This window comes from Dendrobium catenatum, unplaced genomic scaffold, assembly GCF_001605985.2.
Source record: "Dendrobium catenatum unplaced genomic scaffold, ASM160598v2 fragScaff_scaffold_1680, whole genome shotgun sequence".
Lineage (NCBI taxonomy): Eukaryota > Viridiplantae > Streptophyta > Magnoliopsida > Asparagales > Orchidaceae > Dendrobium > Dendrobium catenatum.
The window spans coordinates 399,923-427,885 of NW_021320142.1; the positions used below are offsets into that span (position 1 = coordinate 399,923).

Consider the following 27,963-nt stretch of genomic DNA (forward strand, 5'->3'; position numbering starts at 1 on the left):
AATTTAGTGACCTTAGCACTCTAAATGAAAATAAAGATATTTATTTTTATCAGCGTATTAGCAAAACCGAAGATAAAGAGGCTTTAAAGAAAATGAAATGTGAAAAATCTGTAGGACATGATGATATTCCAATAGAGGTGTAGAAATGCTTAGGAGGTGAAGGAATTTATTAGTTTACTAAACTTTTTAATATTATTTTGAAGACTAAAAATATGACAGATGAGTGGAGAATGAGTATGTTTATTCATATTTTTAAGAATAAAGACGATGCACGAGATTGTACGAATTATAAAGGAATTAAGTTAATGTGGCATACTTTAAAACTATAGCAGAGAGTTGTGGAGCATAGGTTGCGACGTGATTTTAACATTTCTCAAAATCAATTTGGATTCATGATGGGTAGATCTATTATAGAAGCTATACATTTATTTAGTGGTTTGATGGAAGCATAGATCGAGTAAGGAGAATATACATATGATATTTATTAATTTAGAGAAAGCATGTGATAAAGTTCCAAGAGAAGTGCTATGGAGAGTTCTAGAAAAAAAAAGGATTTAATAATGCTTATACTCAAGTTATTAAGGATATGTATGCAAGAGCTGTTACTTGTGTTCAAACACAAGATGGTTTGACCAAGTATTTTCCTATTTCAATTGAATTACATCAAGGATTAGCCTTAAACCCATATCTTTTTTGTTTTAGTCATGGATGTTCTCACTAGACATTTGCAAAAGGTTGTACCCTGGTGTATGGTTTTTACTGATGATATTCTTTCTTATTGATAAGACTAGAGAGGGAGTTGAAGGTAAATTTGAATTATGGAGGTTAACCTTAGAGTCTAAATACTTTTATTTGTATAGATCTAAAATTGAATATATGAAGTATAATTTTAGTAATAATAGTTCTAGTGGGGCGATTGCGACTGTGGGTGATCAAATCATTAATAAGAGTACACATTTTAGATATACCTTCAGTTTATTGTTCAGAGTGATGGTTGAATAGATGGAGATATTATTAGTAGAATTATAGTTGGATGGTTAAAGTGGAGGAATGCATCGGGTTTGTTGTGTGATAGAAAAGTCCCCCTCAAACTTAAGGGAAAATTCTATAAGATGGTGGTTAGACCTGCAATACCTTATAGTGCAAAATGTTTTCCCTTAAAAGAGAAGCCTAATATTAAGTTAAGTGTTGCAGGGATGAGGATTCTCAACATGAGTGGCTTTACTCTTAGAGACAAGATACAAAATTAGCATATATGTGAAAAGGTTGGAGTAGCTCTAGTGGAAGATAATATTTCAATCAAACATGAGCTAAAGTGGACTAGTCTTGGTGCAACTATATTTTCACACATTTGAACTCTAAGAATATTAGTAAAAACATTCATTTATATATTTCAAGAGTTTTTATCCCCTTAATCACCCACCAAACTACTCCCTAAAGCATCTAAAACCTAATTAGGGCTCTCAATCAAGAAAGGCTTCTTCATTAACCATTCTTGTTCAAACTCCAATTAAATTCTTAATAAATCTCCAAATAGTCTAGATAATAAATACTTCCCTTTACCCATCCCTTGCATTATAAATTCACTTTGTTTGAAAATTTTCAAAGTCCTAAGCCTAACTAGTTTATATCAAACTTACTTTGAGTGTTACAATCACTTATACCATTATGACTCCTTGGGATGACACCATCAAATCCAAAATTATGCCTTAAATATCCCTATAAGAATTCCAAGTGATCTATATAGAAAATTTTCAAAAAGCTCTGTCCATATTCCTCTCCAACTTTGAATACTACTTTTATGTGCAAGTAATTCTTTAACCTTCATTGACATAACTCTTCATAGCTTGATATGGTCTTTTACATGTCTCCTACAATGAACTTTCATTGATTATAGGATATACTTGTAGAGTTTCTAGTATATAATTGTAGACATATGAGATACCTTTTTAGTTTTTTCACAATGTGAGGTCAATTTTTTATAATAATGCTAAACTAATTATTTATCTATTTTAGTTATCCATTTCAATCACTCTATTGTTTAAGTCCAATTTTTAGTGGGCAATCCCATTTCAATTACGGCTTCAATTAAAACCCATCTTATTCTAATTTGGATTGGAGTCCTCCTTACCATCTTCTAAAAGGGATGGTTGGGCAATCCAACATTCCTTCCTTGAATAGGGTCCTTTTATGGACTTAATGGATATACAATAAGGGATAGAAATAAGTCATTTGGCGACAATTTGTGATGCCAATTTCTTAATTTTCTTTTTTAGTTTGTATCACCCATAGACTGAGTGTAGTAAAGAGTATGATGTATATTAGGATTACGATACCTATTTGATAGTGAAACCACACAAATTCAACACAGGAAGATTGTTATACATTTATGCTTTTTATTTAATGTCTTGATGCCATGTAATAAAGTTACTACACATCTTGGGTGACATACGCCTTTAAATGTAGTCCAAGTTGTGCTTGTTTTGTCTTAAATTATGAATATAAAGAGAAGTGAGATGTGATAGAGTATGACTATAAATCCATAATAAATTATTCTTTGTCATATTTGAGAAAGTAAATTATCGAAACTTAAGAGAGAGTATGAAGTCTTAGATTTTACAATCTTTGGTTGTGAAGTAGGTCTTAAGAGGGATATCTATGACCTAAGTCATGTAAAAGATGATTGTGGCATAGAAGAGATAATTGTGGCGTAGATCTTAAGGAACATGACTACAACCAAAGTCTTGAAAGAGACATTTGTGGTACAAGCGAAGGTTATAATGCAAGTCTTACAAGTGATAACGATAATGCAAACAAAGTTATGTCATAGGTTTTGTAAGAGATAGTTGTAATGCAAGAGAAAGTTGTGGTGAAGGTACTCACCAGAATTGTGCTATTCGGATGATATCTCTAAGGAATTAGATAATCTTCTTAAATTAAAAAAAAAACTTTTCTAATGAACTAAAGTTATGAGTTTATATGATTTTCATAAAGGAAATTATAGTCCTTACAACGAATATTCCTCTTTATTATTTGCAGAAGATGTTGAAGATCATGTACCCTCCAAGTCAAAATTTGATTGGATAACGACACCCTTAGATTGAACTAGTTGATATGTTGATCCAATCGAGACCATTATCAACAATTTATTGATTGCCGAACAAGATATATCTTATTGATAAAATCAACAACACGAACGTATCCTGGAGGATCCACCTTAAGCCCAGTAATGGCAATTGTCCCCCCCCCCCCTAAAAAAAAAATAAAAGTTTTTTATTATATGATTTTTTAGGTAATTTGTCATCCTCTATCTATTTTTTTGTCTTTATTATAAGAGTTTTTAAGCAATTGTCAACGCTAAAAGTTTTAAAATACTATGGTCTTTAGGCAATTTGTCCTAGCATAATTAAACACATTGTGTAGATGTGTTATTATTAGGGAACGATGAACCCAATACAAATATAAATAGTAAAGAGAATTCAAAAATATCCTTACAACCAAAATTTGTAAGGATATTTTATTAGGGAACAATTCCCCCAGGTTGAACCCCACTAGGGGGCTCTGTCCCTTTGGACCCCCGACATATCTGCGAAGTGTACAATGATCAAGGATATGAACAAAAAAAATCTCTACACTTTTACTTATAAGTTTGCCCCCCCCTGAAAGTTATGGTTGGCTCCGCTTCTATCCTGATGTTTTGGTTACTAGATTGAGAAGAATAAACACAAAAGTTTGTACTCTCTAAATTAGGGTTCACAATAATGGTGTTAATTCCAACCGTTTTCACATGTATAAACTTCTCTTCTTTAGAGGAACATTTTGCCTCAAATGGCTCATGAAATGATGCCTTATAAAATTTGTACTAATTTTGATAAGCACACACCTTTCATGATAATTTGCATAACAATAATGTACATTTGAGTGATTGAAGGTCATTGTATATTTCATCAGGCAATAAGTTTTGGGTGTTGATTTTTCATCCCTATGAAGTTCGTTGGTGACGAACTTCCAAATTTCCCCTTGCATACAATAGAGAGGCCGCCTGAGAATCTTTGTCTCACACCTTATTGATTATCCAAGATCATCTTGATTCACCTTTTTGACTATTCCAACCTTCGAATGTTTAAATTGAATAACTTTAATGCCTACAAATTCAGTATGATAAACAAGTTAATTTCTCTCAATTATCTAAAAATATATGTTTTACAATTATGAACCTTTATTTAATTATATATAAATTAGGTCTCATCAAAGCTCATTCCAAATCCCACTCAACATCTTTGATACCCTCTAAGTTCAATGAAGCATGCCATTATTCATATTTATGACAAAAAAAAAGCATTTAACTTTAAAATATAATTTTCATTCATGATCTAATAAAATTATACCTTTTTACCTAATTTATTTATTTTTATATTCATCTTTTTTTTTTCCAACCAAACGCTAACAAGGCAGTTCTCTGACGCCTCTTCCTTAGTCATATCAAGTCGTAGATCTTCCGGATTCGATTCTGTTTTCCCTTTCCGTCCGTTAATGGAACGAAACCAGCTTCCTCTAAAACAAATCTTTCATCTTTCATAGTCGCATGAAGATTGGCTTTCCTGTTCTACCTAAAGTAAGCTCTTTACCTACTTAAATATCGCTTTCGCCATCTCTGATCGCTCATCTCGAAGATGTCGAGCTCAGTGGTGTATTGGGCGAATGCTTGGAGCATGCCCATGACCGGTCTCCAGCGTGCCTCGCGCTTGGGGGGTTTATTGCCAGGCTGCAGGAGCTGGTGTTCATGTTCGTCTAGTAGGAAGATTCTTTGTGCCTCCACGGCGCTTCCAAGGAATTTGGGAGACGGGCTTGCTTCCTTAGAAAGCAACGTAAGAATCTCAAATTGGTGCTTTTATATTGCGAGCATCCTTTGTTTTACTGATTTTTGTGTAGCATTTGCTATTGCCCTCAAACCAGTTGTGGAATTTTGCTAAGAATGTTCTTTCTAGTCCAATTGGCAAATTGCGCTCAATTGAAGTTGCAGAAAATGCCTGCTAACTGTTAGTTAGGTTCAAACTATAGGGAGTAGAACACTGAGAAAACAATTCTTTGATTGTATCCCTACTTTATGTTCCGTGTCTCATGAAGACATGTTGAACCTACATGCGCTGATGAACTAGTTAATCTTTGATATCGCCTCAAAGACTCATTCAGCACAACCTCTATCTGGATGGCTTTGTGCTGAATATGATATTGTTGGATATGAACATTTGCAAGGAAAAATTACTAGTATGCTTTATACTTCAGGTGAAGTATTCCTTTTGAACTGAAACTAAAGTACTCCTTGAGTCCTATCGTGTTTCTCCGAACTTAAATATCCCAGCAGACATCTTCCTCTCTTTTGAGTCTCAGTTCCTTCTGTTTATTTTAGTACTCCATATCTTGATATGCATAAGATTAAAGATTCTTCAAGCGCTGACTTTTACTTCATTTAATATTCAATTCAATCATAAAAAATAATCTCCAACTGAACTGCATACGGTGGTATGCCGTCCAGCATTCGCTCCATTCGAACATTAAATCGCACGCCAAAATTTAGTATGCGACACCAATATTGGCGACGCACTATTCACCAACGCCAAAAAATTGGGTTTCGGCATTTGCCGAAAAAACGTGTGTAAGAGGAGAAAGATGGTTACCTTCATAGCAAGATGAAGAAGCGCGCGAAAGAGGAGAAAGAAATGGAGTTTGATTGGAGATGAATTACTGCATTTTAGAGTGGGAAATGGGTTTCCCTAAGACCATGTTCTTTTGGTTTTTCTTACATGAATTTGAGGATTTTTCCCATCATATTGTTATGCATTTCTTAGATGTTTCTAAGCTTTACTCTTATGTAACACTTCACCTATCTGCACTTGCCTAGCAACTTATTCTAAGGGGGTTTACTTTACAAATGTCTTTGAACCCTGCTTCTAAAGGCCTATAACTAGCATCAAACTTTTAGCAGCAGGTCAACCTCAATTTTGTTCCCTCTTTGCATAGCTCCTATTGAGCTTCACCATCTGTTAACTTCTCAAATTTCAGAACTTCATTGTCCTCATTATTGATAAATTCTATACAACTTTGAATTATCATTATCAAATTGATTAATTTTAACCACATCATAACAACAGCTATCATGTTTTTAGTTTCTGCAAGATTACTTGAACATTGCTCAGTTATCACGCTGCAATAATTCATGGAGGGTTAACTGTCGCCTTATCCTCACGAGGGCAATGTCAATGCCCTGGCTACAACTCCATCTTACATTGGGTTATGGTTTGTTTCATTTTTGGCTCATCTCCATGAAGAAAATTAATTTTAGTTATTTCTTTTTGGAGGCATTTTCCCCCTTTATAATGTCCAAATGATTTTGAGAATAAATGTTCTTTTAAAGAAGGTGCATATAACTTTTGTATTTATGCACATTAATTTTTTTTTTCAAATTAAAATAATGATTACAGATATAGACGTGATAATTAAACATAAAAGCAGTCACATATTTCCAAAATTCTTTATTACTTACCCCATATTTCTTCAAATAGTCGCTGCATTGCTATTTTTTCTTTAAAAAGCTAGTACATTAATTTAACATAAATATGTACATAAACCATGTTTGCATGTGGGGTGTAAGCATGTACTAATTGTTTGACAATTATTGGACGTAGTGGTTCATATATGCACGCTTAGATTTATGTAAATGAATTGTAGAAGGTAAGTGCACGGTGGTACAACACGATTATAGTCCACTTCTTCTTGGATTCGAAGCAACTTAGCACAATTTTCTTTCTGATCTGGAATTAATTTTTCTATGCTAAAATCTTGTTATTGAACACATTTGCATGCAGTAGTAATAACTGATTGCTTCATGCTAGGTTTATCTGCACTGCAATGCTATTTCCTAGCAAGAGAACTATAGGCTTGCATCCAAGTTTGCTATTCCCATTTTATACGCAATTTCAAAGAATAGTGAAGACTATTACCTTTTTATTATTTAAGTTTTACTTCAGTGGGAATTTCTTTGCTTAATTTAAGGCTTTGTTAGATGGTTATAATATACGATCTTGTTTTAACAGAACTAAGCATAATGAATCTGTTATATCTTTTGTTTCAATTGATTCCTTTTAGATGATTTCATTCTCTTTAGCTTTGGCTGCTTGGACATCGGTAGATACTTTGCTCTTCTTTTATTTGTATTATTATACATTGCTTCTGGTTGTATTTTAGTGGTTGATTTAGTAAATTGAGATAAATAGATCACTGGTTCTCGTAGTATTAGTGAGTTTAATGATTATGATAGTTTGATGGTTAATTGCACTTCATTCTTTTTTAAATATTAACTATCACTTTTCTTGTCTCTCTCTCTCTCGCTCCCTATCTTTCTCTCCATCTCTCTCCCTTTTTAACTTGTAATCAAACTCCAGTTTTGCATAAATAAGTAAAAACAATTTCTATTTTTAATAATAAGTATTCGATCTAATTATACAGCTCTTGTAATTTTTCTCAGTCTTTAGGCATCATGACATCATGCAGTTTTTTCTAACTTTGAAGCAAGTGGTAAATAATATTAAAGGTTTCATTGTCTATTATTTTGATACATATCTAGTCTTATATTCATTCAGTAGTGCTAGTACGTAGAATTTTTGTTAAAGCCTCTGTGTTTGGGATTTAAAACTGTCATTATGGGAATTAGAAACAAATGGAGTTCAGGTCTGTAACACTGTTGCTTCACATTGAACTTAGGATAACTTTGAAGATTGGAGATTCATTCATATTTTAAGAAGCTCTTGTGGCATAGGTTCAATAAAACTTTTCAAGTAATAACATTTGTTATCTAACTTAAGTTATTTTTTGCTTCATGGCTTTAACTTTGGATTGCACAAAATGTTTATAAAATACTTTTTAGATCCATAATGTATTCTGAGAATGTGTTATTCATGTTTTCAGAGCTCCAATGTTGGTGAGAATTCATTGGAAGGTACACATGTCAATGATGAAACCAACATTCTAATTGAGTGCAAAGATGTCCACAAATCCTTTGGAGAGAAGCAAATATTAAGAGGTTTGAGCTTCAAGGTGATACTTTTTTTAGTACTGATTTGTTATATTTTAGCAGTAGTTTTCTTTGACATTTAATGTTGAAATAAAGATAATATAAGTTGAATGTAGAGGGAAAAATTAGAATTGTAAGGTGCACTTAGACAAGGAAAATAGTTTGTTGCCCTTTTCTATATAATTTTTTTAAATAGCTAAAGCACTTGAATCATCCACTAAAAAAAGATTATATCAAGTGCTTTTGCTACGAAAACAAGTCTTTATCCCACTATGTGGGGTTGGCCAATCCTTTTTTCTCCATTTGACTCTTATAGGACAATGGAGAAAAATAATTCATGTAGCTATCCCTTACGTAGTGGGATAAAGGCTTGTCATTGTTATTGTAGTAGTAGCTAAAGCACTTGAGTATACTTTTTTTAGCGGATGCTTCACAAATGACTAAATGACTTTACGAATAGATGAAATTGAATCAATAAGTACATTTCATGCTTCATGAAAAGCAGTTCTTCTTTTCCTAATAGATCATAGATGACACCAGATAATGCTCTTCTAGTGACAAAATGGCCTTGACCTACTATTATATCTTTATTAGGAGTTTTATGGCAATATAGTAATAGAAGTCTGTGAAAGAATTTTTACGGATAGCAGAATCTTTAATTTGATTGATACAAAAGACAATTCTATTTAAGTTAACTTTTAATGTGATGAATGTTTTTAGAAATTGAAGAATTATTTTAGTTTCTATTCCTATATTAGCAATTCCTTCTGAAATGGAGGTTTTTCATATTTTTAGTGTTGCTTTACAGAGGACTGAGTTATGCATTGATGCAACATAGTAACATGATATATCTATAGACAATTGAAACCAGATAAGAAGAATTATCAAATATATTAATTAGATTTCCGTGTTGTTATATTTGCATTGAAGATATGAAAACATTATTTATAAAGAATTTGATGTGACATGTGCACATATTATCAATGTCCAAAGTACTTCTTTACTAAAAAAGAATTGTATTTGAGACATAGGAGATGGTTAGAGTTGACTAAGGATTATGATTTGAGTGTTCAATATCAACGTGGTAGAGCTAATGTGATTGGCTAATGCATTGAGCAAAAAATCAGTTGGTTATGCAAGATAGATGAATAAATGGACAATGGAGATGTGAAAGTTAGATTTTGAAGTGATGAGATAAAATAATAAGTATGTAAGGTAGTAGAATTAGATCATTGTGAGACCTTTTTTATAGGAGAGAATTTAGGAAGTCACTTGTGCAGAGTACCCAAATAGTTCGATCAATCACTTGGTTGAAAATAGTTCAAACATCCACCCAAGAAACACTTCTGATTGGATACCCAAAGGACATCTGTGAAGGAAACCCCCTAAATATGCTTCTAAATAGTTTTGGGCCATGATCTTTTCACCTTGCTTTAAACACTTCACCCTCCATAAATAAAAAACTAAGAATTAATATGCCAAAAACTGGACAAGACAATAAGAGAACACAAAGAGCACCTCGTAGAGGTCTAAACATTCTTTATTACTCTAATAGGATAGTCCATACATGCGCTACTGGTAACTCTCTAGATTATTCTGAGTGTTGCTTAAGGTATTGCACTATTTTTCATTTATTCTTGCTGAGTATTGCATAAAGTGTCGCCCTATTCAATCTTTTTGCATTCTTCTATTCATTATATCATTGATCTATCTTTTTTTTTTACCTACGCTTTTTGCACTAGTTCTATCTTCTTGTCTATATCTTTTACCTTTCATTGGATATGTCTAGATCACCTAAATTTATTTTCTACAACTGTCTTTCATTGGAGCTACTTCAATTCTCTTATATAATCCTTCTTAAATTTATTCTTTCTAATATTTTCAAAGATGAGGCTAAACACTCTTATTTCTGCTACACTAAACTTGGATATTAATGACTCTTTAATTGTCTCACACTCAGATCAATAAAACATAGCTGGGCTAATCACATTTTCATAGAATTTACTTGTAATTCTTTATGATATTTTTCTCATTGCATGGTACTCTTGGGCATTTCTCTGTTTTGCCATCCAAATTTTATAAGTTATATCCTCATTTATATCTCAATTCTTTCGTATAATATATCCGAGAGATACTTGAGCCTTTTACATATCAAAATTACTTAATCTACTAGAAATATTAACTCATGATTTTATTTCCAAACCCATTGAAGTTGCATCTCAAATATTTATTTTTTGTTCTAAGTCTAGGTCCCTTCTATTTTAAACATCTCACACATTGTTTTAATGTTCCACTCCATAGAGTTTTTTATTACTAGAGTTATATTATTTGCAAATAGTAAAATTTAACCCTTATTTTAAATATCCTTTTAAGCATATCTATAACCAATTAAAAAAGATTCTGATTTAATGTCAATACTTGATGTAATCATTATATGTTTAGGAATTCTTTGATCACTCCACATCGACTTCTTTAATATACATTTTTTTTAAAATTTCGTCACATCCTTGGCACTCATTATTTTCTTACACAATACAAAACAAATCAAACCGCATAGTACTTGATCGCATGCCTACTCAAGATTAATAAATAACATATTTTCTTTTTTGTAGCTTTAAGCTTTTTAATTAATAGCCTTAGCATCAAAAATTGCTTTAATGGTCTATTTTATCAACATAGGATCAAATAGATTCTCTAATACCAATGTATTTTTTAAGATTATGCCATTGCTCTCAGATAAATTTATTTTATGAATATGTTTGATTAACTTGTATAACTCCGTGCATCTCCTTTGTTATGATATAAAAATATTCATTCTCAAATTATTTGACATCATTGAATATTTATGATTTTATTGAATATAACTATTAACCAAACTAGTTTATTATCTTCCATAACTCTCTAAATCTCAAAAGGTTTTTGTCTTAATGCTTTATTTTTGGATTAATCTAAATTACAGTTTCTAGTTCTATTCTTTTTATTCTTCTAATAAAATTTTTCCCTCGGAACTCTCATTTAATAATGTTTCAAATAATATTTTCTTTTTTTGGTGATGTTTTCATCTTTAATTACGATCCTATTAACTTTGCTTCTAATACATCTAATTTGATCAATTTCTCTAGACCTCTCAGCTATTTTTTTAACTTGTTTACATATTTCTTGTTTTCCTTCCTTTAACTATTTGTCATATGAATCGTCAATTTTTATAGCTTTCGGTTTTCTTACTATAATCTTTGCAAGACCTCTCTACCACTAGCAAATTTTAAATTTGGATTCATTGCATGATTTCTTTCTTAAGTTTTATGATTACTTGTTGACCTCACGTTAGCATTTAACCTTTCTCATCAGGACTAATAACCAACAATGACAATTTTGATGTTGGAATATATCTTAAACATAAACTTGATTATGAAATTATTTTTTGTTTAGCTTGTTAGACTATTTTGTGTAGGGAAGTTCATAGCAAATAAATCATGACTATGCCACAAATTTGGAAAAGGTCCATTAGCATTTGCTATTTATTTCTTCATCCTATGTTAATTTGGTGGGGTTATAGTCCTGGTTATTTGCAAAATGAAGCGTGAAGTCTTAAGTTATGCATGACTATTTTACTATTTACTTTTATGCTCAGATTAGACATGGTGAAGCTGTGGGAATTATTGGTCCTTCTGGAACTGGCAAGTCTACGGTGCTCAAGATTATGGCTGGACTGCTAGCTCCAGACAGGGTATTAATCATAAATAGTGCTGTCTGCTTTTAAAAAGCTCTATTATTTTGCCATGATATGCTCTTCTTTTTTGTTGCAAGGTTCAATCCTTCAATCTAGTATGACCTCCACTCTGATGATCAAATACAATATCATCAACCAATTGGTTGGTGGTTGCTTTTACATCTTTTGATTTTACTGTTCTGATAATCTCTTTTATATTTGCTACTTGTTCATTTTCCAGGGGGAAGTTCTCATATGTGGAAGGAAAAGACATGGATTAGTTGATGATGAGGAGATAGCAGGTCTTCGAATTGGTTTGGTATGATATATCTTAACTGATATGCAATTATAATGTCTCTTTTTTATGCTCTTGCATTGTCACATGCATCCATAATACCTAACCCTCTACCTCCACACCTTGAAACTTATACTGAGGTCTATACAATAAGTGTGGGCTCCGAAATTTCGGCCCCGGCCTCTGCCCGACTGTGCTTTTTTGCTTCGAGGGAGGAGTTTTAACGGATTAAGTTCCGGGATAAATTTTGGGAAGACAGATGGGTTTGTAGATAAGACACTACCCAGAGATTTCACCCTCATTTTGTGAGGACTTTATGATCTGAGTTATGGTTTCCTTAGGTGCAAGCCCCTATAGTTAATTACCCCTCCCAATCATGAGAGAGAACTTTCGATTAAGGCTAGTCGTTGATCAGATACGTAGAAGATACTTAGTATCTGGCATATAGTAGCAGCATAGATATAAGTATTTGGAAATGGTTGAGATATTCGAAAAGTTTGATATTTAAAATTGAAATTTTCATCATTTTACACTTAAAGCGGATGGTGGGGGAATGGATGATGAACCCGATCAAGATCCCATGGTTCCATAGTCCTGGGCCATCGTGATCCCTGGTCTACTTAGTCAGAGGAGGTAGTCGACCCAATTTGACAGAAGGATTATTGTCGACAGCCATGGGTTGCTTCGTCCAAGGGGACCTTGTAGACATGGGGTTAATGTTTGTCTAAGGGGACAAATTTGAATCCACCTTAACTAACAGAGGGCTTTGTGCCCTATCGATCATATCGTATTGATTCATATCTTAAGGATTTGATGTCACTAAGGAGCGTATTGGCTCTGGTCATAATCGATATTTCGTTGTGTCATTTGACAGCAAAACCACTCGGTTCAGAGGGTCCCGGGTCATAACTGTTTATCCTGCAGTCCTATTTGGTGGCAAAACCACCGGTTAGAGGACACGCACCACGTCCTTACTGGCAGAAATTTATTTGAGAATAGATCATAGTGATATATTCGACTAGTCATTAGCTTTTTGTGAGCTGAAGTATATTTCAATTTGTCCACTCTGACAAACTATTGATAAGATTATTTAGATTATTGAGGATTTGATGCCACTAAGGAGCGTTTAAAATTGCGTAATATGAGGCTCGCCTTGAGGCCCGCCTTTGCTCAATTCCAATAAAAAACGCCTCGATGCTTATGCCTTGAGTTTTTTTTTTATGACGCTTGCACCTCAACTTGGTTGAGGCCCGCCTCGCCTCACTGGCATGAGGCTTATGCCTCCCGTTATATATATTAAAACTTACATAAATCTTGAAGTAAATGCCCAACATTGGACTCTATAGGAGAGGAGAAAGGGGAGAGAGCAGTTCACCATAATGATGATTCAAATGAAGAACCCCATAGTGATGACAGTGTTGATGACTTATGAGTTCTTATGTGATATGTCATTGCTATTTATTTTTGGAAATCGGAATTATATGCTAATGAAAAGAATAATGGGATTTCTGAAAGATAGAATTATGAGCTGAACTATATTTCATATTGTCATATTATTGAGATATTTTGATTTCACTTCATATCTTATACTATTTTATGTTTTATGTTATTCACTCATTAGCATATAACAAATTTATCATTTTATGTTTACGCAATCTTGTGATTTTGAGGCTTACGCCTCACCTCATGAATGAAAAACGCCTCAATACCCGAATACGCAATTTTAAACATTGGACAGAGAATTGGGTTTCGTAGGCTTTATACATTTGTTTGTGAATTCTCTTTATTGAAAGCCTAATATGAATGTATAAAAGAAATATCCCGGTCAACCTCACGACCGGATACTTATTTAAGGTTCGAGCCTTATCAACTCCCATTTGCCTGCATAGGAGGATCGGGCTTGAACTTGAATTCATATATTGACCTGTGCAGTATCCCTAGACGTCACATGTGTTTCTATAACATACTCGTCTGGGCCCATACGGGTATTTGGGGGTATTTTGTAATTATTTGTTGAACCATGTCGACTCCTATTTACCTGCTTAGGAGGATCAGATTCAAACTTATTGGCCCGTACAGCATCCCTAGACGTCACATGTGTTTCTACAACATGCTTGCCGAGGCCCATGTGGGTGTTTTATACATTTACCATTTCGTGTACCGTGCATACAAACTACGGTGCATATGCGAGAATATTTTTGGATATTTAGCAGATATACTACAGGTCTCCTATGATAGCTTGTAGGAGCCTGTGTTTGTCGTAATCCTTCTATATTTTCCCGTAGATGGTGTGCACGACCATCTTTCATCAAGAAGCTTGTAATCCTCAATAATCTTATCCAACTCAATGTTCAGAACCTGATTGAAATGAGATTCATTCAATTCATAATGATTTGATTTAGCTTTCTCTTCTTAGAACTCGTATAGGAATTGGTAGGTGATTTTTTTTATTATGCCATCATCGTTGTTGGCTTAAATAAAGAATCAATCATTTCAACTTTGGATGATTGCATCCTTACTGTTGCCCTATACTTTGAAGTTGGTGATTGTTGCATTCAAAATGAATAGAGGTATCCGGGCCAACTTGTCATTTTCAATGTTCGTGGATGTTTAAACTGCTTTCTCCCCTAAGTATAGAATCAAGGAAGAAATTTTGGAACACAAGGAAGTTTAGTTCGAATTTGTTCAAACATCTCTTCCCTTCTAACAAGAGTTGCCCTTCTTCGTACATCGAGTTGTCTTCATTCCCGACGTACTCGTAGTATCTAAATCACCGTTGTTGTAGTTGCTATCTATACTTGTGGCCATAATGGTTCATTGTACTTATAGTATAGCCATTATTGTTATCCACAAGTGCATTGTATGATCTGTCCTTGCTCACAAGGAATGATTATGTTTCTTATAATCTCCCGGACATACCTGTAGAAGGGCATATTGTACTTGAATCATATCCACCTTTCACCAATCTTAGGTGGTCATTGATTGTACTACTACTTGGTAATAGGGATTGATTGTATTCAGTACGATCTCTTGGAAGTGTTCGTACAAGAGCCATTTGTACTTATATAATATCCACATTTCATCAATCTCAGGTGATCATTGATTGTACTTATTTGTGAGCATGGGTCTTTCACTATCAATTGCCCGTGTTTCTATCTCAATCTACAGGCAAACTTGTAAGGATTGTTGTAGGAGTCCACTGTATCTATCAACATCATTTGTTGTGTATCATATATTCAGGTATAGATGATTATCCTCGTTTGTAGTAACTCATTTTGATAATCATTTATTATCTGTATGCCTTGGAGTCTTTATTCATCAATTGCCAATGTAATCCTCTCAATCTACAGGGTAGTTGTTGTTTGCGTGGTGGGTCTTTGATTGTTGCATGTGGGTAGTACTCGTGCACTTTGCAACTGTCTGTTGCTACTAACAAGTATAGTACATTGACTTTGTAAAGACTGTTGTAGGAGTCCACTACGTACATAATGTATCAACCCGCAACATTCCTTGTATGCAGTGTATTCAGGCATTGATGGTTGATATTTGTTTTGCAATTGCTATGATATTGCAAGCTAATTATCATTCATTTCTTCTTTAATCCACGGGCCGATTTGTTGCTTGCTCAACATGTCTTTGATTGTTGTATATGGGTGGTACTTATGCATTTTGTAGTGAATTGATGCCGCTTATAAGTCAATCACATCTGAAAGTTCTCCATCAGGAGTCCTCTGCTTGTTTGATTGTATTTGTTTGAATGAGTTAAATTATTATTTGGCATTTGATCTTTGATCTTGATTGCACATTTTAGGATTTGGTATTCTATTTCTTATAGTTCAGTTCAAGTCCAAGTCCCCTATTGTTCATACGAGTCCTCTGCACATTTAGTTCAAGTTCTATGTATTCATGTCCAAGTACGGGTCCTCTGTATTGTTGCCTAAGTGAGGTCTTCTTATTGTTCAAGCTTTATGTACTTCAGTGAAAATTTCGGCTGCACTTCGGCATATCCCCCGTTTGGGAAAAATGTAGGGGAACTGGGCCTTCCCGCCACGCTACTCGAGCGTGTATGATAGGTGTCCTTAGAAATCGCGGCCGTACATCTTTTCATGTCATCACGCTACAAGAGCGTGTATGGGCCCTTCAACGGTACCCGTACAAGAACATCAGTGACTTCCCTACCACGCTATAAGAGCGTGTATAGGGCTTACCCATCTCCCCGCATGCATCGCACCGGGCTCCCTCCTACCGCGCTACGAGAGCACGTATAAGTTGTTCTCCGGTCCGCCACAAACGTCGAAAGTGGGATATGAAATATTTTATCTTTCGTAGCAGTGTCGGCGGTGTTGATGTCGAGGTCGAGGACAGTCCCCACCACGCTACAAGAGCATGTATAGGGCTTATCCGCCTCGTTGCACCTGTCGCACCGGATTCCCCCCATCGTGCTACAAGAGCGCGTATAGGGGGTCCATCGGCGCGTCAAACACATCGAGGGTGGGATTTAGAACTTTATATAGAAGCGTGCGAAGGGAGAAAGTTAACTTCGGCTCAAAATGTCGTGACTCCCGATCCCGCAGGAAGGAATGTCGTCGGGGGAGCAACGCCGAAGAAGCGCGCAAGGGAGAAAGTTAACTTCACAGTGAGCTCCCGTGGTCGCTTCCAATCAAGATGTTGAACTTCCAACCCGACTGGATGGGACGGTCGCTGGAGGATCGAAGTCGAACGACAACAAAGGAGCTGGAGAAGCGGCGTGAGAGATCAGGGAGAGTTGCCCTCACAGCGAGCGAGCTCCCTTGCTTCCGATCAATAAGTCGTAGCTTCCGATCCTACAGGAGGTGTCGTCGAAGGAGCGAAGTCAGGCATCAACACAGGACCCGAAGGAACTCCCCTGTGAGAGGGGGGTCGGGAGTTGGAGAGCAGCGAGCCAAAAACCTCCTTTATCTCTAGTTTTAACGACAATGACTTCGTGGAGGAAGTGACGTTGGGGTCGTGCGAAGTATGGCGAGCACGACGACACTCGTGGCCGGACAGGTACGTTGGATTTGATCTGATTTTTTTTATTTGGTACAGGTCAACAATAAGTTACTACAGAACATACTTTGTATGAACTGTTTTATCTTATTATCACAATTAAGTAATTCACGTTTACCTAAATTCACTGTAAAATGTATATATTTTTTAATCTCCGCATGTGTCTTGCGACTGACTCTAGCAAACATGACAAGAATGCCCAATTAATGCAACGTCGCATGAATAGAGTTAAAAAACCTCAACCTTGATTGAAGTCACTCAAACTTTGTTTGTTCGCAAAACATACTGCTTCAACACGTCCGGAGCATCAATATCCGCAAAGAATTACATCTTGTGCTCAACTCAATTGGGTGAGACAAAAACATTGAATGATTGACTCGATGTCACATGAATATCACTTAAAAATTGCCTGTTCATGAAATAGACTGTGCAGACATATCCAAAAAGTCAAAGTTAACTAAGTGGGATATTAATATTGCATGGATTTTCATGTAAAGATAAAATGTAAAATTTCCTATCACGCAACACAAAGCGATGACATGAATTTGACATGCACAAGGAACGAGAAATAATGAAAAAAATTTGATTTATATTTATTTTGTTTCTTTCTTTTGTTTTATTTTGATTAATTTAAAAAGTTAAAAATCCTCAATATCCTTCAAATCCTCGAAATTGTGCCAACCAAATCACCACCTCCACCAACCCTTTCTTCTTCTCTTTTTCTCCCTTTCTACTTCTCTTTCTCTCTCTAAACAAATATCTCTCTCATTAGCTCTCCTTTCTCCCTTTCTCTCTTTCTCTAGTCCTCTCTCTAACCTCTCTTTCTCTCTTTAAATATAGAGAGAGCCCATTATCCCTCTTTCTCTCTTTATCCCCCTCTCATTAGTTCTCTATATGGTCAATCGCCCAATTTCTCTTTCTATATAGAGAGTGAACACCCAAAGATACCCTCTTTCTTCTCGTATTATATATCTCTCTCTATTTCTCTCCCATCTCACTTTCTTTCTCCATTTCATTTAAAAAAATAAAGACAAGCAAAAAAGAAAAAAAAAAGAGAAAGAAAATAAAAAATGAAGGGTTTAAATTTTTGTATTCGCAAATTCCCTCGTTATCTCCTCATTTTCAATATCTCTATATCTTGCATGAAGGTATAAACCTGCAAACTCACAAAATCATGATTTCGATGCGTTTGACACGATGACCTGAATCTATGCGCGCTTTTTTTAGCATGATGGAGAAAATTCTTAGTTGACATTTGCCATTGAGTGGGTAAGCCATGTGTGCGCTTTTCTTAGCATAATATGGACATTCTAATCTAAGTACTTATGCATATTGTTTCAATATGACGAGAAAATATTGCAATTTTCAAACTTGTATATGAAGACATGTACATTTTCTTATGTATGATGGGGTAGGAAATCTTCGCGGCTGTGATATCTTATAACATTGATTATATATGCTTTTCTTGATATGGTAAGCAAGCCTAGACTCCCTGTAGTTTTCTCCTATGAGGGAGAGGTGCCAAGTGATTGACGAAATTTTCAATGAATGAATTTATAAAGAACAAAATAAAAATGACTTTTTGGACTCAATAATGCTACCAAAATAAAAATATAATTGTAAAACAACAAAAATGAAATATCAAATAGTCAGAATGTAATATGCGTCATTAGGGGTGTCAAAAATTGACACGACTCGAAACCCGACCCAAAAAATCTGGGGTTCAACTCTTTTGTGAAACGGGTCGGGTTCGAGTTCGGATTTCAGACCAGTTTTAAAAACGGGTTGGGTTTGGGTTGACCCGACAAACTGCGGGTCAACCCATTTAACCTTGATCCCAAATTTTTCGGGCATCCCCCGCCTCACTCGACTTTGTTGTCCGCCGACTCTACGTCTCCACCTCACTCGACTCGACGTCTCCGTCGTTTGCCGACTCCGCCGTCTGCCGACTCCGCCGACTCCGCCTCACTCGAATCCGCCGTTCGCCGACTCTGCCTCATGCGACTCAGCAATTGTTCCCGCGGGTTTGCAGGTTGGGTCGGGTCAACCCGGCAACCCGTGCTGGTCGGGTTTGGCTTAGAAATCTTGAGCCATTTAGCTAAATGGGTCGGGTTCAGGTCAACCCATTTATGCCCTGGTCAAGTCGGGTTCGACCCGAACCAGACCCGCTGACCCGAATTGACACCCGTATGCATCTTCAAATGAATTTCAAGTATTAGAATTAAACAGAAAATTGAACAAATAAATTAACAATAGGGAACTCGATAACTCTCCAACGAGCAAGAATACAACTTGATAGTTTGCCAATGAGCATGTACAAGAGTTTGTTGAACTACTGTTATAAGTTAAATATTTAGCTTCTAATAGCTAATTTTCTCTCGTCACTAGAGGGCTAATTAAACATAGGAGCTTGCATTTATTGGAAACCATACTACATTGAAAAACTACCTCAAAATGAGGGTGAAATCTTTAGGTTGTATCCTATCTTCAACCTAAAAGTCTCTTAGGTTGTATTACTCTAGCAAACTGCAAACTTTTGGAGCCCACATTTTTATTGAACTCCTAATCAATTTTCAAGGGTTATTTACTTAGCATTTCTTGAAGATATTCCTTTTTGGACTTATGCAGGCTTATTGCTAGAGTAATATTCTCTTACAAAGATTATGTCCACAAATACAACCGTGATGACATTGGACATTTACATTACCTTTTTTAAGATATTGACGTTATTCAGAAGTCAAAATGAACTTCTAGCTGTTGAATGGTTTGTGCCGCTTTATTGTTAGAATTGATGATCAATTTGTCCTTCGCTGTCTGCGCCCTTCATGTTTAAACTTCTCATTCCTCTTGACCTTTATATCATTTCAATGTTGTATTTCTGGCCGTAATGCTATAATTTCCTTATAGAGTTGGTCAGTATTGTTTACTATTAAGAGGGAAGATAAAATCGTCAATCTACTAACTAATTACTGATGAAATCTATTATGTATGGAAGTTTATCTTCCAATCATTAGCAGATCGCATTAAAAAAAAATCATTGGCAGATGCTTCATTCAAATGCAAATTAAAAGTAGAACAAGCCTAGTTGTTGTTATAACATATTATTTTTAGCTTATGTAACTGGTTCAATCCCATTCATTAGTGATGGTTTTTATCTTATGTTTCTGATTCAATCTTGCTCATTCATTTTTTTGTTCATTATTATTCATCCAGGTTTTTCAGAGTGCAGCGCTTTTTGATTCACTTACAGTTCGTGAGAATGTTGGTTTCCAACTGTAAGAGATGCTCTTTTCTTTTAGATCATATTCAACAGTCAAAAATCTAAAGCTTCAATTAGCTATGGGTTCAGGGCTTGCCCTTCATAATGATATATATTTCTAATTTCCATTTTGTTCAAAGGTATGAAAATGCAAGGATGCCGCAAGATAAAATCGCAGAGCTTGTCAAGGAAAATCTGGCTGCTGTTGGGTTGAAGGTATTTGAAAATTGTCAGAAGTCTGTTTATTTTATTTGTTTTTCTATATTTTAATGGAATAATAGGAGTGAATTGACATCTTTTTTATGAACCTTTTTGTTGCGGAAGAATATTTTTCATGAAAAAGAATTCTAGGCTAGAAAATAACTTCTATGTGCCTGCTTTTGTGTTGTATTCTCAAATTCATTGTATTAGCTTTTGCAGTATTTCTACTTGAACTAGTAATCAACTTATCCTCCTTGGTAAGATTTTGGAACTGTAAATGCATCTGCCCACTTTAAATTATTGCTAAAAATAGACGCCAGTCATGAAAAAAGCAGGCTGTTTTGTTTCTGCTTCCATATAAAGCATTTTTTAAACTTTTAATGGAAAAGTAAAAATGAACTATTATAGGGGTCTTTGCAGTGTTTTAGTGGTTAGATGTCCATATTTTGTTTCTGTCTAGGAATCTATCTGCGGTAACTTGCAGCTTTGAACATACCTAACCTTCTAAAGAATGGATATTTTTGTCAAGATAAATGCTAGAATTGATGAAGGATGTTCTTGAATAATCATATTGTATAATTTGTGCTTGGATTATATTGACCTCGATATTTGCACTGCAATCCAACTTAGCTAAACATTATGGAAGTCACAGATAACTGATGCATAATATCATGAGGTTGTTTTGAAGTTGGTCACATTATGATGCATCGACAGTTCATATTAAGGTTACATACAATGGTCGACACTTGTCGAACACCAACCAGACTTGACACGTGTTAAGCACATCTGTCAGGTGTCCAATTAAAAAGATAATTAAAAATTATACATGCTTGTCCAACACTCGTGTCATAAAAACTTAGTTAAAATTTATAAAATTTTACTTTTTCTATTTTTTTTTCCATTTTTCTCCGGCACTTCTCTCGCAAATCTTCCCAATCGAACTTTTCCTTTCTCGTACACTCGACTAGGGTTTGGGTTGACATTGCCAAATCTATACATCCAGTCGCGAGCTTCCAAAACTCGGCTCTCACATGCTCGTCTCCCAATTTCCTCTCCTCTCTTGATGCCAACGCTCGTCTCCAAAGTTCGACAACCGATGTCCTTCCCCCTCTCGACGCCAAAGCAAACCCCAAAGCGAACAAAGCAATGGTTGCCATCTTCCTCTCCCATTATCTAAGCCCCATGTTCTCCAAACTAACACTAAATAATCAAAAGGAATGAAGATAAATTCTTCAAAGAAATAGTTTTGAGCTAAACTCTTATAAATTTATTGCAGAATGAAACATTATTAATAAAAGAATTTTCAAATAATTTCAATTTTAATGCTATGATTTTTTGTCATTTGTTTAAGTTATGCTATTTGATTTTTTTTTTTATATCTTTATGTGCATTGTGCTGTGTAATAAAAAATAATGAACACTGCTATAACTGTATAAGTTTATTGTATTTATTTTGCTTAATTTATGTGTTATTTTTAATTTTAAAACTATTAAAAAATAATGTCATCTCCAAGGAGTCTTTTTATTCTATATTTTCAATAATAAACATGTCTCATATCTGTATGTTGTCTCTAAAACCTTGTGTTTGGGTTTGTGCATCCTAGATGTCACATAGATAAAAAGAGCATGATTATCATCCATTACATAAAATAAACTGCATTAATATGTTTGGGGCATGAAAATGATAGGCGGGCCCCTCCGGTCCTTACTTACTCTAGGCGGGCCCCACATGGAGTTAATTCAAGGGTTGGAGGGAAAATTTGAATGGAAAGGGGGGGAAATTTGAATAGAGGGCTGTTTAGGAATTTTTTATGGGGATGAGAGTTAAAGAGGGGGAAAGGGGGGAATTAGGTCCTCATCTTGAATTTGAATGAAAAGTTTGAGATCTCATTGTGTGCTTGGGCTCTAGGGTTTGCTAGAGACTTGTGGAGAGTTGTTCTTCCTCTCGAATCGAAGGACGTTGTATCTTTCTTTGTTTTCTTGCATCTACTAGTGGAAACCTTGTTTCTTTTCCTTATTTTTCTCTGTTTGGGTGCATTAAGAAATAAAGTACAATCTGGAAAGACTAGCACAATATTTATTCATACATTGCATCTTATATATATATATATATATGTATTACATTTCACTTTAATGAAACTTTCAAACATTTGTAATTGATGCACTAATCAGAAAATTGTATAATCATGAAATAATTATACCTTCAACATTGGTAATTTATGCAAATAATCAAATAATTAGAATATTGTATAAATAAAATAAAATCATGAAAATATTAAAATAACATCATTTATCCACTTTAGTTTCCTCTTCCAATCTTCGTCTTGTATTGAAACCCTTTAATTGTTCCCAATAACATAATAATTTAATTAACATTAAATCTCACTTTGAATGTCTCAATAAACGTTTGATTTCTTCCACATGAAATTTCCTCATAAAATTTTCCTTTCTTTCTTTGTAAATCTTTCTCCCTGCACCATCAAACCAAAGTCTATATCATTTGGATTCTTCCAACATAAATTGATTTCTTCAATTAGCATTTGAGGATATAAATTCGTATATAAATTAACTCAATTAATAGTTTACTTACTTTATTCCACTTTTAGAAGAAAAGAATTTCCTATTGCTTTCCTTTTTTTCTCAAAATCTCATCCTTTCCGTGTTCAATATCTTCTTTTGCCGTCAATTAAATATCCATCACTGATTAGATGAAGAAATAGGGAAAGATTTATAAAAAATGGAAAACAAATTTTCTTCCTTCTTTCTTTCAATCATTCCTCACGTTCACTTTCATCTCTTCCTATTCTCCACTTTCTTTAGCGATAGGAATGAAAATGAGTTAAGAGGAGTTGGTAAAAATTATCCCCAAAAACGATCGTTTGCTCAAAATAGCGAAATGAACCATCCATACCCTTCCGCGCGCGAGTTCGGTTCGCCCAGGTTGTGATTCTTCCGTCTGTTTCGTCTCTGTTAGCGCGGGGTTTAATAGGGTTGGTCAACCGGTTCAATTGAACTGGCCAGGGTAAACCAGCCCTTACATTCTCAATCCTAAGCTAAATTCGCTACTAATATTTGCTAAGTATTTAACTTCTAGAAACTAGCTTAAATTAAAAAATTTCTCTCGTCACTGAGAGGGATAATTAATCATAGAGGCTTGCATCTATGAAAAACCTGGAATCAAATTATAAAGTAATATCAAAACAAGGATGAAATATCTGGATAGTGTATTATCTCATTCTAATTTACTTTCTAAAAATTTCACCCATAATGCTAAAACTCTCTCAGCAGAGCCTGGGTGAGAATTTTCTCAGCCCACATATATAATATTTGTAGAAAATACTATTAGGGGTTCCCATTTTTAACCTTTCATTGAAAATGCTCCTTTATGATAAGTTTTATGAGCTTGCTCTACAACTTTCATGCCAAACAACTTAGTGTCAATTATGCATTTCATGATTTGAATCTTTTTTAGTTTGTGAGATTATGAGATGTTAAATGTGATACAAATCTTAGTATTTTGTTAAGGCCAATAGATCAATGTTTTTAAAGCCTTACATTGGTTTATCACGGATATAATCAGGAACATAGAATTGTTCTCAGGTTGTATGTTGTCCTGCGGTTTATTTACCGTAAATTTTCTATTATAATATGTTCAGGGGGTGGAGGATAGGTTGCCTTCTGAGTTATCTGGTGGCATGAAGAAACGGGTGGCATTAGCCCGATCTATTATATATGACAATACAAAGGAGATAGTTGAGCCAGAGGTATACTTTCTTGCTTTTTATGCCCACAGTATTATCCAACATTGTGTTCATTTTTTTTATATTGGCTATGGAGATGCTTATATTAATAACATTCTAAGTGAGTTTCTTTGTTATGCTCTTATCATATATGATAGTTCTGCTCGGTGAGACATTTGTTGAATTAATTAGAAGGCTAAAACAATAAAGAAAAATTTAGAAGATAAATGACTTATAATCTGTAGAATAAAAGCTAAATATATTTGTGACTTTAGTTAGTGTGATATCAATAATTATTAATTAAAGTTTTTAGAAGATAAAGTGGTATTTAGGTGTGATAGGCTTATATTTTTTGATAGTGTACAAAATAATTGGAATATAGAAGAGGGCATAACTTTTGGAGTTATGATTAACTGGTTAAATTGGAGAAATATTCTGAGATTATTTTGTGCGAGAGAATATCACGAAGAATTAAAGATAAGTTTTATTAAATTATAGTTTATCTAGCTATGTTTTATAGATATTAGCGTTAGACAGTAAAATTTTTATTGATGGCTAAGTTGAACATTGATGATATAAGATTGTTAAGATATAATTTTGTCAAAATTATAAACAATAAATTAAGGAGTGATCATGTTTTTTGGATGGTTGGAGCATTGTTTATTGAAGTTAGTGGAAAATAGTCTTTAGGTAGTTTGGACAAGTACAACAAATGGTATAAAATGCCCTCTTTTTATGTATCTATAAAGTTAATATAAAGCAATTAGGAAGGAAAAATGAGTGGACCTGAAGGTAATATGTATAAAAGTTCTTCAAAAATATTGCTAAGAAGAGGTTTAACACCTCATGCAACACTTTACATGAATGAATGAAAATACAACAACAACAATATCAAGCCTTAACTGGAATGAAAAATGATGATTTTTAAAACTAACCCCAAACTATTATAATGATCATAATGATGATGATACGTGAAGAAGAAAGCATAACTATTAGGGGTATATATGATTTAGTAGTTTTGGTTATAAGACTATTGACGGTGGGCATGCATTAAAAAAAAAAACCAACTGTGGGCATGCAATAAGAGTTAAATTGTAATTGGAGAAGTTGTACTTTACTTCAAGATAGTCTATGATCTTTCGACAGTGAATACTTAGAAATGAGTATAGCACTTAATCATAAAAAGTGCAGTCATCCTATCATAAATATTAAATATGCTTCTTTTACTATGAAGGAAAGATTTTTTTTTGAATAAAATGTTTAATTCTATGAGAAAGTTTGACTGCACTTCTTAGAATAGTAGCCATAGATGCATATATATAACGTATCAAACAAAGAATAAAGACAAATAATTACCCTAGGATATGATGATAAAATTTGAACGGTGAGAAAGTTGTTACTCCTTTATAATGCGTTGCTAAGGCACTTTGTAATTCTTTAATTCCAAACCTAATGTGGAAAATGATAGCTAGTCCTATCAAGAGATTTTTGTGGAAGTTTAATAAGATTCTATAAACAAATCATGCATAATTAAGGAGATGGAGTACAGAGATGCAAAAATTTATTAAGGAAAAATATGCTTTTAAAGAGTGCAAAAAGATAATTACTATTGAGGCTTATAATGATTATAAAAAAAAAATCAAAGCTTTAAATTTTTATTCTAAAATAATTATAGTTACTTATGCTAAAATAATGATAGTTACTTAAAAAAATGATTATAACACAAACCAGTGGTTTTATTCAATTCATTAGCTGAAGAATATACTTTCTTACAGGTACTACTATATGATGAACCCACTGCAGGTCTAGATCCGATTGCGTCCACTGTTGTTGAAGATCTCATCCGCTCGGTGCATCTGAAAGGAGAGAGCGCCACTAGAAGGCTTGGAAAGATCGCATCCTATGTTGTTGTTACTCATCAACATAGCACCATTAGAAGAGCTGTTGATAGGTACTTCATTCTGCCACTTATTTTAGCTTCTTTGTTTGATGTCCTCTGCTTCTGCATTAGTTATTTACTAAACAAACAAACCCCAATGTCTCAGATTGCTTTTTCTGTATGATGGAACGATTGTTTGGGAAGGAATGACTCAGGAATTCACTACTTCAACAAATCCAATAGTTAAGCAGGTAAAGTCATTATTGCATTCACTTGATATAATCTGAATGTTCATCTTTTTCTGAAGTAAAATGATCATAGATTAAAGAACAGTAAATTGCTTGCAGTTTGCTTCGGGGAGCTTGGATGGGCCAATCAAGTATTGAAAACATTTTTCTCATTATCATTTTATTCATTGGAGACCTATTGAAGCTGTGAGTCTGTTATACCCTGAACTCCTACTTTATTTTTGATATTAATATAGTTTAAAGAAAGTAGGTGAAGAATTTAGGCTTCTTTTAGGACAGCTTTCTTACTGCTTCTTAAAGCAGCTTTTTAGTACAAAAATTTTAAAATTTTTGTACTAGAAAGCTGCTTTAAGAAGCAGTAAGAAAGTCGTCCTAAACGAAGTCTTAATCTAAGTTGGTAGCTTATTGCACATGGTCTTTTATGCTTCATTTCCAAAAACTAGCTATTGATAAGATATTGGTTTTTGAAGCTCTGTTCTGGACTTTGCCGCCTCAGGAATTATGCTAAAGCTTCTGCAGAACATTGCTCCATATGCTTTCTGACTGGAATCAATTTGTGCTATTCTTTTATGGGCATTTCGGCACCTGTTATCGTTGTAAATGGTAAGAAATTCTTACAAGATATAAATACGTTAGATAATGAGGCGTTAAGAAAACTGAGATAATTGTAACAGGTCCCATGTCCGATTTTGATTAGAATATCCTGTAAAGTAATTTCAGTCCAGAAGCCATGTTTCCCAACTCTTGGCTTTCTCTCAAAGCTACTATCTGCTCTGCAGTGATGCTAAATATATTTTTGTTAGTTGTCGACAGAACTCTGCTTATGTTTGTTGAGTTGCTTAAATGAACTTCAAACATCCTTAAAAAGTAAAATAGAATGAAATTCCTCGACAGGCAGCATTCAAGAAAGGTTAAGGCCTCATTTGAGACGGCTTAATTTCGCCTTTTCAATTTCGAAATGGCAAAAAAAAATTTTTGTTGTTGTTTGGATGTGTCACTTTTGCAGAAATATTTTTTAGAGATCTATATTTTTGTACTGTTTTCAAAAGTTTTATGATATTTATTTCTCCAATAGAAAATTTTGTTATCTCAACAATAGTTTTAAAACTACCTATTAGAAAATGTACATAATAATCAAACAAAGCCTAAATGTACTTGTTGTGACACTCCTCATGTGGGTTAACAATTTTTGCTAGAGATTTCTATAAAGTTTGTTTTAAGGCAGGAGTGTCATATATTAAAAATATCTTTTAGATATTAGGACAAGCGAAGAAATTTGGACTTATTGATGGGTATGGCTGGTAGCATTTTGAGGATTTTGAAGTCGTTTTTGGTGTTCTTGTATAGTTCTCCCTAAGCCAAGCTATCCAATCCTTTGCTTTGCGATTCACGCAAATTACTCATCTTCCACAAGATCGCCAAAAAAAACTTCAAAAATCCACTAATTGCCCACAGTTCTATCCATCAATAAGACTCAAATTATCGCATTTCTCCTAATATTTATAGCATATTGAAATGGAGCAAATGGCTAGCG

At 34.2% G+C, this 27,963-nt stretch overlaps 1 protein-coding gene across 3 annotated transcripts; it reads left to right on the plus strand.

The window, feature by feature from the left end:
• The first annotated feature begins 4,474 nt into the window (after nucleotides 1-4,474).
• Nucleotides 4,475-27,170, plus strand: LOC110104913 (protein TRIGALACTOSYLDIACYLGLYCEROL 3, chloroplastic). 3 transcript variants are annotated; one of them, XM_020834202.2, is made up of 12 exons: nucleotides 4,475-4,868; nucleotides 7,966-8,094; nucleotides 11,703-11,798; nucleotides 11,879-11,896; nucleotides 12,022-12,099; nucleotides 20,317-20,378; nucleotides 20,503-20,578; nucleotides 24,219-24,326; nucleotides 26,078-26,253; nucleotides 26,348-26,432; nucleotides 26,529-26,615; nucleotides 26,900-27,170. In XM_020834202.2, the coding sequence occupies exons 1-11, from the start codon at nucleotides 4,674-4,676 to the stop codon at nucleotides 26,565-26,567; spliced, it is 1,062 nt and encodes a 353-aa protein (XP_020689861.1). In that variant the 5' UTR covers nucleotides 4,475-4,673; the 3' UTR covers nucleotides 26,568-26,615; nucleotides 26,900-27,170. The 3 variants fall into 3 exon arrangements, with proteins under 3 accessions (XP_020689861.1, XP_020689862.1, XP_020689864.1); XM_020834203.2 differs by having other exon boundaries at nucleotides 26,926-27,170; XM_020834205.2 differs by lacking the exon at nucleotides 11,879-11,896.
• The last annotated feature ends 793 nt before the right edge of the window (nucleotides 27,171-27,963 follow it).